The sequence below is a fragment of the Macrobrachium nipponense genome, chromosome 2 (genome assembly GCF_015104395.2).
Source record: "Macrobrachium nipponense isolate FS-2020 chromosome 2, ASM1510439v2, whole genome shotgun sequence".
NCBI classification, from domain to species: domain Eukaryota; kingdom Metazoa; phylum Arthropoda; class Malacostraca; order Decapoda; family Palaemonidae; genus Macrobrachium; species Macrobrachium nipponense.
Window position 1 is genome coordinate 123,174,656 of NC_087201.1, and position 11,461 is coordinate 123,186,116.

The 11,461-nt window shown below is 37.1% G+C and overlaps 1 protein-coding gene across 1 annotated transcript; it reads left to right on the top strand.

The window, feature by feature from the left end:
* Positions 1–3,779: 3,779 nt before the first annotated feature.
* LOC135221511 (uncharacterized) lies at positions 3,780–7,217 on the top strand. Its single transcript, XM_064259242.1, has 3 exons — positions 3,780–4,004; positions 5,323–5,804; positions 6,150–7,217. Exons 1-3 carry the CDS (start codon positions 3,863–3,865, stop codon positions 6,270–6,272), a joined length of 747 nt encoding a protein of 248 aa, XP_064115312.1. The 5' UTR covers positions 3,780–3,862; the 3' UTR covers positions 6,273–7,217.
* Positions 7,218–11,461: the final 4,244 nt, after the last annotated feature.

Genomic DNA, 11,461 nt, shown 5'->3' on the forward strand with positions numbered 1-11,461 from the left:
CCTTCAAAATAAAATAGGATCCATCCTTGGAAACAGGATAGGAGCATCCTTTAATATAGGAGGGAATCTGTCCTTGGAAACAGGATAGGATCCATTCTTGAAAACAGGATAGGATCCATCCTTGAAAACAGGATAGGATCCATTCTTGAAAACAGGATGGAATCCAGCCTTGAAAACAGGATAGGATCCATTCTTGAAAACAGGATAGGATCCATCCTTGGAAACAGGATAGGATCCATTCTTGAAAACAGGATAGGATCCATTCTTGAAAACAGGATAGGATCCATTCTTGAAAACAGGATAGGATTCATCCTTGGAAACAGGATAGGATCCATTCTTGAAAACAGGATAGGATCCATTCTTGAAAACAGGATAGGATCCATCCTTGGAAACAGGATAGGATCCATTCTTAAAAACAGGATAGGATCCATTCTTGAAAACAGGATAGGATTCAGCCTTGAAAACAGGATAGGATCCATCCTTGGAAACAGGATGGAATCCAGCCTTGAAAACATGATAGGATCCATTCTTGAAAACAGGATAGGATCCATCCTTGAAAACAGGATAGGATCCATCCTTGAAAACAGGATAGGATCCATCCTTGAAAACAGGATAGGATCCATCCTTGGAAACAGGATGGAATCCAGCCTTGAAAACAGGATAAGATCCATCCTTGAAAATAGGAGGATCCATCCTTGAAACAGGATGGAACCAGCCTGAAAACAGATAGGATCCATCCTTGGAAAAACAGGATAGGATCCATTCTTGAAAACAGGATAGGACCATTCTTGAAAACAGGATAGGATCCATTCTTGAAAACAGGGATTTAGGATCCATTCCTTGGAAAAACAGGATTAGGATCCATTCTTAAAAACCAGGATAGCGGAGTCCCATTCTTGAAAACAGGATAGGATTCAGCCTTGAAAACAGGAATAGGAATCCATCCTTGGAAAACAGGATGGAATCCAGCCTTGAAAACCATGATTAGGATCCATTCTTGGAAAACCAGTGGATAGATTCCAAAAAAATCCTTGAAAACAGGAAGGATCCCATCCTTGAAAATACCAGTTGGAAATGGGATTCATAATTGAAAATAGGATTGGATCCATCCTTTGAAACTGGATAGGATCCATCAATGAAAACAGGATAGGACCCCTCCTTGAAAACAAGATACGATCCATCCTTGAAAATAGATAGGATAGGATCAATCATTTAAAACAGCAGAGGATCCATCCTAGAAAACAGGTAAGGATCCATCCTTGAAAATAGAATGTGCTCCATCCTTGGAAACAGGATGTAATCCCTCCTTGGAAACAGGATGTGATCCATCCCTTGAAATAGGATAGGATCCGTCCTTGGAAACAGGATAGAATCAATCCTTTAATATAGGAGAGGATCTGTCCTTGGGAACAGAATAGTACCCATCCTTGAAAACAAGATAGGATCCATCTTTGAAAACAGGATAGATAGGATCCATTCTTGAAAACAGGACGGGATCCATCCTTGAAAAAAGGTAGGATCCATTCTTGAAAGTAGGCCTGAGTCACAGAAGGATGTTCTTATCAACAAACCAAGAGGAGGAAACGAATGGTTAGCGACAGGTGTATGACTCTCCGGTATACCACTGTTTACCACAAGCGACTGTCATCATTTTTACCCGGGCTATGACTAACCGTGGGAAAAAACAGAGAGAGAGAGAGAGAGAGAGAGAGAGAGAGAGAGAGAGAGAGGTTCTAGTGGTAAAATATGTCATCGAATGGCCACTTGCTTGTCGATCAGAATTGTCGTAATGTGAAGTCACTAAATCGACGTTGTTTAGTAATGAACATTTAATAACCAATAATTTGTTAATCAAAAGTCCTAGATGTAGCAACAACCACAAATATTAAAGATAAACGTAAATGCCGCACATGGATAACTAATATATCGGAAGGCCAGACCTTATACTTTAAGTTTGTGTGATCATTAGTTATTTCAGCACATTCAAGATCCCTACCTTCATTAGCGAAGAGTTTTGGGAATCCGGTTAAAGTGTAAGTGATGAATGGTTCATGTAATAATCTAATCAGTTGATCTATCTATTTAAGAAACCACTGATACTGAAAGTTAGTTATGCACCGAACTTGGAGTCTGTTGTCTGTGAAATTTCGAACGAAAAGTCGTCCCAGATGAACCCATTAGAAAGGCCCACAAACGCTCGACGTATATAGAGCAAAAGTAATCGTCGATGCAGGTGCACGCTGAGCTCTGAGAGAGAGAGAGAGAGAGAGAGAGAGAGAGAGAGAGAGAGAGAGAGAGAGAGAGAACTAATCAAAGACGTTCACCTCGTGGAGTGTTTTTGGCGAATTCGCCCAATCTGAACAGCTCGCAACAATGTTAAGACTAACAGGTCAGAGTACAATAAAAACGGCTGGGTGGTGTCCACTGCTAGACCATAATCCCCTTAGATTATCTCTTAATCCTATTATACAGACCGTCAAAATATACCTGGACCTTCGTCCGAGCAGGTGCAGTCTCGCTGGTAGAGGACAATGGGAACGGTGCTGGTGAATTAAGAAGGTTGGAGAGAGAGAGAGAGAGAGAGAGAGAGAGAGAGAGAGAGCTTAGGAGGTACTTATCCCCTTCCAGCGACCCAGGCAAAGTCACTCCCCATTCCCCTCCTCCCCCTCCTGTCTTCCCTCCCTCCCTCCCTCCCTCCCTGCCGTCCACCAGTTCTTACCTATACATGTAACCACATCTCCGAGTGCTGATGACCCTACCTCGAGTCTCTCCTACGTTATGAAATTAAAAATGGTCAACAAATCGCGAAAAGAACTCAAGAGCTGGTCCTGGCAGATAATTCATGGGATGCATTTAGTATTGAAATGCATCTCACTTAAGTTAGTTATTCAGATGAGTATATAGGACAGACGGAAGAAAACTGAACTGGCATCTGACAGACCTTTATGATTATTGTAATTCTTTTTGGCACATCTATGCTTTCGGAGCTTCCAGTATAAAAGATATCTTTACTGTTCATTTCTTCTTTATTCCATTCGTTTGATTCCTGGGTCACTAAAATGAAATGCAAAATAGGAGGAGAGAGAGAGAGAGAGAGAGAGAGAGAGAGAGAGAGAGAGAAACAGGCCACGCGTCGAGACGTTAGCCTCAAGGCATAAGTAGAACTTGAATGTTCAAGTTGAGGACTATGACCTGCGCCCGCACTGTTACTCGTGTACAATTTACAGGGCTCTGTTACACTTGTCGTTGCGATGTCCTGTAATAGTATAAGAAAATAAAACAAAATTCACACGAAACAAAATGTTTAAATTCGTTGAAAGCATTTGTATCTAATCATATGTTTTCTTTACAAAGGGGTTTGGGATAGCGAGGGTTTGTGAGTAAGTATTACGTCGCCTGACCCAACTTCTCTCACAAGTCTGTTTACTGTTTGCCCGCCAAAATCCAGCACACGTGGACTACGGCTTTACCATTGGCTATCGCTGAACTCTAAGCTCCGCCCACACAATCTGATGCCATTGAGCATCTTTAAAGTTAAAATTTCTCAGTAAAGCGTCTAGTTCTGGGGCCGACTTTTTTATTCACAATATTGTACACTGCATACGCTGACAGACGGTAAATGAGAAAATTCTCCATTTGCGACACAAAGACCCAAATCTTAAAGTTCTACAACTTCTTTTCCAGAGGCGTGTCTAGGGGCAAGTAGTGAAGTGCGCGCGCACTTGTTCCTTAATTTACAACCTGTTACTGGACTGCACACTGGCAGGAAATCAGTTTCTCGGAGGATGTTACCCGAAGAAGAAGTGGCTTGTTGGGATCAGTATACTTGCGCTACCTGACTCGCGCCCTCCTGTACGTAACAATGTTAGAACTCATAGTGAATGCAATAGCAGTGCCATTCGGCTACACGAGTGAATTCAACGAATCAGAGGCCTCTTTCTTTGGTGATTCATTTCCATGCACGTCTTTCGGCATGTGGATGCAGGATTCAAGGACCACAAGTGGTAAGTTGAGGAAACTGATATGACCGTGTTTCGCGAAGTTTCAGCGAAATTAGCATCATTAACTTAAATCATGTGTGTTGATACCGTAGACTTATTTACTCTCGTATTGCAGGACAAGCTCGTCGCTCATTGTGTACAAATATAGCGTTTCGTTGTATTTGAATTTGTTTGTGATTTATCAAATAAGTCAAATATATATACCATTACTAGTAATGAATGATTCTCTCGCGTACCAGCCATGCTACAGAACCGTTTTCTCGCAATTTTCATACTTTTCCTTTCAATGCATATATGTACATTGATCCATTCAACATCGTTTTGCGAAAACACAAAAGTTTTTCGAGTAATTTTCTGTTTTATTTATTTAAAATTTGTATGTAAAATTTTAGTAAATATAAAAAAACTTTATAACCACAAGTTTTCTTTATACTGCCTTGTGCTCAAGTTCAACCGAAGTCTTGTACATCTGCTTATGAAGCGAGATTGTAAAATTATGTGTGTGTGAGAGAGTGTGTGTGTGTGTGCTTAGCTAGCTAGCTAAGAACGAAGGCCGTCAACGATAAATTAAAAGAGAGACCAACCCCAACAAAACTCACATGACACAATAACCGGCGACTGTGACGTGGAGAGCGTAACTAAACTAGCGTGTCGCAAAGCAGAGTAATCAACGTATCAGGGACTCGTGGTTCTCTTTCGCCACGAGTTTCTGTCGCTTAAACACCGTAATTCAATCTCGAGAACTGTTGACCCTTCACCTCTCTTCCTGTCGAGCGCATCTGCCACTGACGAGGTAATGCTCCTCATCAGGTGGTTTTGTCATCGTGAAAAGTCCCTTTGGTATTGATTCGCGGTTACGGCCTTGTCAGTGCACACCGACGAAATTGGTTTGATATAAATTATTTTGTTTGTGTCGATAGAGATTCATTTTCCTGTCTGTCTTTTTCATTAATGTATATTATAAATATGAAAGTGTATTGCTTCTCAGTTTTGGGATATAAATGATTCTTGACCTTTTCAGTCAGGGAACAATCTCTCAGTTGTGAAGGTTCACTGAATTTCATGATTCCTATTACGGGTGTCAAGACTTTGCTATTTTTGCAATGGTCGCTGTCCTTTTATTTTGTTAAAAGTTACTGAACAATTTTGATAAGGTTTTCATTCAGATGAGTTGGATCTCGTTAATCTTATTTTGCGCCCTAGTTACTGTTTTTGCCTTAAATTTCTAACTTGGCTTTATTTGAACAGGTGTAAAGATAAGCTTTAAGTGTAATGAAATGAAAAAAGTCAGAATTATAACCCAATAAAATTTTATTTCTAGGTTGGTCGTTATTGCCGGACGTCGTCCAAAGCAACACGCCTCCCCCGTCACCCCTCAGGAGGGCACTGTCCTCCTCTTTCGTGTTCCACGAAAAGGCCCGCTCCCAAACTCAAGACTGCTTCAGACCGGAGGCTGGAGGTGACAGGGAGAATTCGACTCCTGCCCAACTCGAGATCAGTAGAACGCAAGAGGAAGATAATTGCAGCTCTAATGGGCATCGTGTGTCCAGTTCATTACTTCAGGAGGCCAATCATTCTTTAAGCTCAAATAGTGACAATGGCTGCCATCCTGATATTCCCGAACTGACATGGAAACTGCCAAGACTTGTCAGATCGCCCCCTGATCTCTGCCAGGAAGCCCTCCAGAAAGAGGTCAGCATTACGCAGGGCGCTGTTGCCGAGGTCTCCGAATACCGGAAGTTGTGTGCTGTTGGTTGTGACCTCCGGAAGATTGCTGACCAATTCGGGGTTGAGAACGCCAAGGTAAGGATGATATAATCCAAAGGTCTCACGGAAGTTTGGCATTTCACGAAACACTAAATAAAAGCAAATTAATGGCAGAATTATTTACATAACTGATGAGCATTTTACGCTATATCCTGGGATGATTATTAATTAAGAATACAGCTAACATTAGATAAATGATTCATTCATTCAGTAGTCAAGAAAGGAATTTTTTCCCAGGAGAAGAGGGTGGGTGGGTGTTTGGTTGTTATAAATAATAGTTACTCAGCAAGAAAAGACCCTTGCAGGCACAACACCTGTTGAAAATAACTACGTAATAATCAAGTCTTTGAATGTAACCATTGGCGTTCTTTCTCTTACCAGGTGAATGGCAAGCGAGAGGAGGAGACGGAACTCAGGCTGACGATTCCAGAGGCTTTAACGAAGTGCGTCACTGTCTCTATCATGTTCTTCGTCTGGTGGAGGCTCATTCGTAAGCTCCAGTGACACTCGAGGGATGTGACCGTCCTGTCCTCTTCCACTCAATCGGGAAACCTCAACTAAAAGGGAAATTTCCAATCCGTCCATCCACAATGGATGAATTTTTGGAGATTCATCGGCGATTGGAATATCCGAGATTATTGAAGGGGGTGGATACTCCAAAGATTCTCAGGGGGGTGAGGGTGAGGGTGAGGCCTTCTAGATTTTGGGCTTTAGGGAATAAGATGTCAGAGATGCTTAGGAGATGGAGGCACCAGACTCCAGGGGAATTGTAAGGAATTCAAAATGACATTTTCTTGGGGTACTGGTTTTTTGGAGGTTCCGATGATCTCATTACTGTTAATAAGTTAATATCCAATTACGGATTCGAATCAGTTTTGCATGCTGATGTATTTACCTTAAAAATATTTATTTTAATTTCTTAGGTTTGAGGAAGAGGGTTGTAAAAACATGACTGTTTATATGCTCCATGAATGATGAATGTGAACATTCACTTTCACTGCCCTTCTGTCTTTCACTGTAAAGGAAACGTACTTTAAATTATTCATTAGCTTCATTATATTGCTTCCAAAACATCTGATTCTCCAGACCTTTCGACAAACATTCTGTTCAATACTCAAAATCATCATCCAACGAATCCAATCATCAAAAATGTCCGAGATTTTCCCAGACTAGTCACGAAAGTTACATACAGCGAGAACGCGACAGGAGACCTAAAGATAATTCCTGTTAAAAGTGATTTTCTTTATTGCTGCAATTTAAGTATTGGTGCACTGATGCAAGTATTAAATTACTTCCAACTTTTCAACTTTCCGTATCTGTAGTTTTTTCGCTGTAGGGAATTTGTTGAGGCTACATAACTGTAGACTCGCAAAGACTTGGTTTAGCTTTACATCATGCAATCGATGGATCTCAGTTTTTTTATTATCATGTGGACTACCGGTCTTTCAAAGGTGTGTTTTATATATATATATATATATACACACACACACACATATATATATATATATATATATATATATATATATATATATTATATATACACACCATTCATTGTTAGTATTACTCTTATAATTTTAAGGTTGTAAGAACTTAATACGAATGGGGCGTTTTTCGAAACGAATTGGTTTTAGTATCAATTCCGCACTAAGGCTTACGATCCCTTAATCGAATCATAAATGCGAAATCGTTAGTTTAATTCCGCACCGGATTCGTTTGAGAAACTCCCATTCGATTGATATAAGTTTCAGTTGAATCTGTATTACTCTGTAAATAAGCCTGGACGTAGACTCTTAAGCGTCTTAGTTTGTTAATTTAATAGTGGAAACTTGACAACTTGATAGATTAGGTCTGCGCAGCGAAAGAGGACTATTTCTCATGGAATAGGTGAAACGAGTCGAATAAATCTGCCAATTATAGGAAAAAGCATAAAACCTCACTAAGTACATCATTAACGCTGGAAATCATCACTGTTCAGGAGTTCCTCTTTCAGTAATGATCTAATGTATCCGCCACAATCATCAAAGCTGTTTAACGTGATATTAATATGGCTTTTAATGTGCAGTTACTTTTTTCGGCTTTATACTTAAAAACTAAGCGGTAATCATAATTCTTTCTTGAAATTTATACTCTTTGCGATAAAAGCATATATTTTATTGCCCCTTTATTCTTTCTCTAAAAGAATAGTGTATTATATATATATATATATATATATAATATATATATATATATATCTATATATACTATATATATATATATCTATATATCTCTCTCTCTCTATATATATATATATATATATATATATAGATATATATAGATATATATATATATAGATATATATATATATATATATATATATATATATATATATATATATATATCTATATATCATATATAGATATATATATATATATCTATAATATCTATATATCTATATATATATATATATATATATATATATATATATATATATATATATATATATATATATACACACTAATGTTTGCATTCTTGGAGTATTTCTGTTATCCACATTCCTTCAAAATAAGTTCAAGTGTGGTCCTTAACTGCTTCTCATGTGTATATATGCAACATAATACAGCTTCGAGCAATATGGCGTCATTATTGCCAGATCTTCATGCTTGGTAGAGATGGCCGTTACTTCTGTCCTGCATGCATTACCTTACGGATGTAAATAGACTAAAAATAAAAAATGTATAGGCTCTTTTGAAGGTGATCCGGTCTCATCTGGCAATACTCCTCTCTGTAAACCCCTTCCAGTTTTTTTTTTCTGTTTTGTTACCAGCTCTCAAAATGATCTCCATTATTCTTATTATTTTGCGTTGCCTCTGAATTTGGATGTCTCGTGCAGCCACTTCACTGGAGACAACTTCTTAATTGTTAGTGGTAAGAGTTGTAATCTCTACGTTTAAGGTTTATTCTCTCATTATGAATATGCTAGTCATGTCAGTATTACTATGCTCTTTTCACCTTTTTGATAATATACATAATGTACTATATATATATACATATGTATATGTTTGTGTGTATGTATTTATACATATATATTACGAAATCCACGTAAGAAGGCGAGTGAAAACCGGAACTGGGAACAAGTACTTTCGTAGTTTATTCTACATTTTCAAGCGTGAACTTGAAGATGTAGAATAAACTACGAAAGCAGGCTACTTGTTCCAAGTCCCGGTTTTCACTCGCCGTCTTATGTGCATTTCATGATTTTATTAAGCATATGGACTTTCTTGCTACATTTAATATATACATATATACGTACACACACACACATATATATATACATTATATATATATATATATATATATATATATATATATATATATATATATATATATATATATATATATCATATATTTGGTGGCGTTGTTTTTAGTGTTATTCAGCGTATTTTCGTTGATATGTTTTGCAACATTTGTGGATTGTCTTTGTCTTGTGTTTTATTTCTTCACCAAAATACTGTCCGCTTCATTTTTGGTTCAGAGGATTAGAAGCCGTCTATTAAATAGAAAATTAGATATTATTTTGCCTTCTGTGTACTTTACTTTCATGATGTATATACTTTATACACTTAACTTCCTTTCAGCCCAACTTTTGTACATGTTCGTCCTACGTATAAGAAAGTGATATATCTTCACTGCCAAGAATAGGGATCTGTATTGGGTTTTCTTCTAAGTATCTGGCTCAACTTCTGTATATTGTGTTCTGCTCAGTAGGAAATCACTTCCTTTTTGTAATTTAAGAAGTGGGAAGTAGCCTTAAGAATAAGATAAGAAAATGAGGCGTATGACAATGCGTACTTCTAAATGTCAGCTCACTGAACATCTCCAAAATTATTTATAGATCTAGGGATCACTTTAGCATTAAGAAAAATCGTCTTCTATTCAGATTTGGTGAACGTTTCATATGGCTGGCCCTTCATATGTAATACTATATTTGGTACTGAAATTTTGAAATAAAGGTAAACACGTTTTTTGTTTATTTTGTTTCATATCCTTTTGGCTGAGAGAGAGGCGGGGGATGAAAAATGTAAAAAGGAATATGTTAAATTGAAAATTAGTATATTTTTCTATTAAGGTTTTCAGTGCATATTTTCAAAAGTGAGGAAAATTTAAAATGACTTATCGTGGATATATTTCAATATCTTTTTCTGGACGCATGAATGACTGACCAGCAAATATAGACTGATTCACACAGTTCTACAACTTTTATTCCAAAGGCGAGAATTTTCGGACATTGAATGCGGAAATGATCCGAATTTCGACATGATGTTAATGCGCTTTTGTCATTAAAAAATGAGGGATATTTTCGAGTTTTTGAAAAAATAACTCCCAGCAGTTTATAGATTTCCAGGTTTCGGTAAAATTGGTTTTTCTTTTTGCAATAAGACAATAATGATAATACGTGATAATAACAGTAGTTCGAAAACCAAATACAAAGTTTGGATAAAAGTAGTAATTATACGAGTTGAGAAAACAGAATTCCACACAGCGTGGAAACGTAGTGAGCTGCAGGAAATTAATTTTTGTCAATTATGCTTATTTTGTTTTAATGTCAAACAAGCTTTAGTAGTTTCATTCACAAAGATACGATATCACTTTCCTCTGAATTTTCAAATCCTAATGCAAAACCAATTAACTGACAAAAAGACTAGCACATTTAAGGTCGACTTTTGTATAACCACCATTATATGAACAGTTATAATGTAAAGAGCATATACGCAATAAATATATTTATGTCGAAAGCATTCATTTAGTGTGTATCGAGCTAGGAGAGAGAAAATTTATTGTTCAAAAAACTTACAAAGTACAGCACAATAGGTAACCCGGACGCGGTATGCGTGTAGGGGAAAGCCCTTTTGGATGAATGGCATTGGCTGTGGTATTATACATACCTTTTCGAAGAAAATGAATATGCAAAAAATTAGACCATTAGGTTTCAACAAGTAGATCAAATATGGAACTTCAAGTTCGGCCAGGAAGTAAAATGAGCTAATATGAACTAAAGGCCAACCTGAAAAATGGGAAGTACTTTCGCCATGCAAGAATATCACAAGAAGACTAAGTACAATCATATCATACTAAGAAAAAATAAATAAATAAAAATCTACAGGTAATCAAAAACTATAAAAACATTCATGAAGAACGATCGATAATGTAAATGTTATATTCTACGTTAAACGTGAAAAGCGTAGGAAGACCTTTCAACAAGGGTGCAATATAACAACTGACGCTTTTATCAGAACATAATCACGGCGATCTGTCATCAGCTTTTAAAAGGTTTAGCGCCATTCAACACCAATGTTAGATGAATGTCTGTGATCTATCAAGGAGCTCGAAACGTGAAGATCCTTCCTAGATAGAAGAACAATACCCAATATAAGGTTGGATACGCCTCACATAAATCTTAAGAGAATTCTTCAGGGAAAAGATATGACCGAAAAAAAGACAACACTAAGTGGATAGCATCTCAGGATAAACCGAATGGGAAAAAAGTTGCATTGACAGGGTAATGTAATATATATAAATAATATAAAAATATACTATATATATATACATAATATATATATATATATATATAGATAAGTATATTATATATATTATATATATATACATACACGAGTTCTGTCTGTCTTCTTTCAGTTGCATCGAATATATGTAACCAG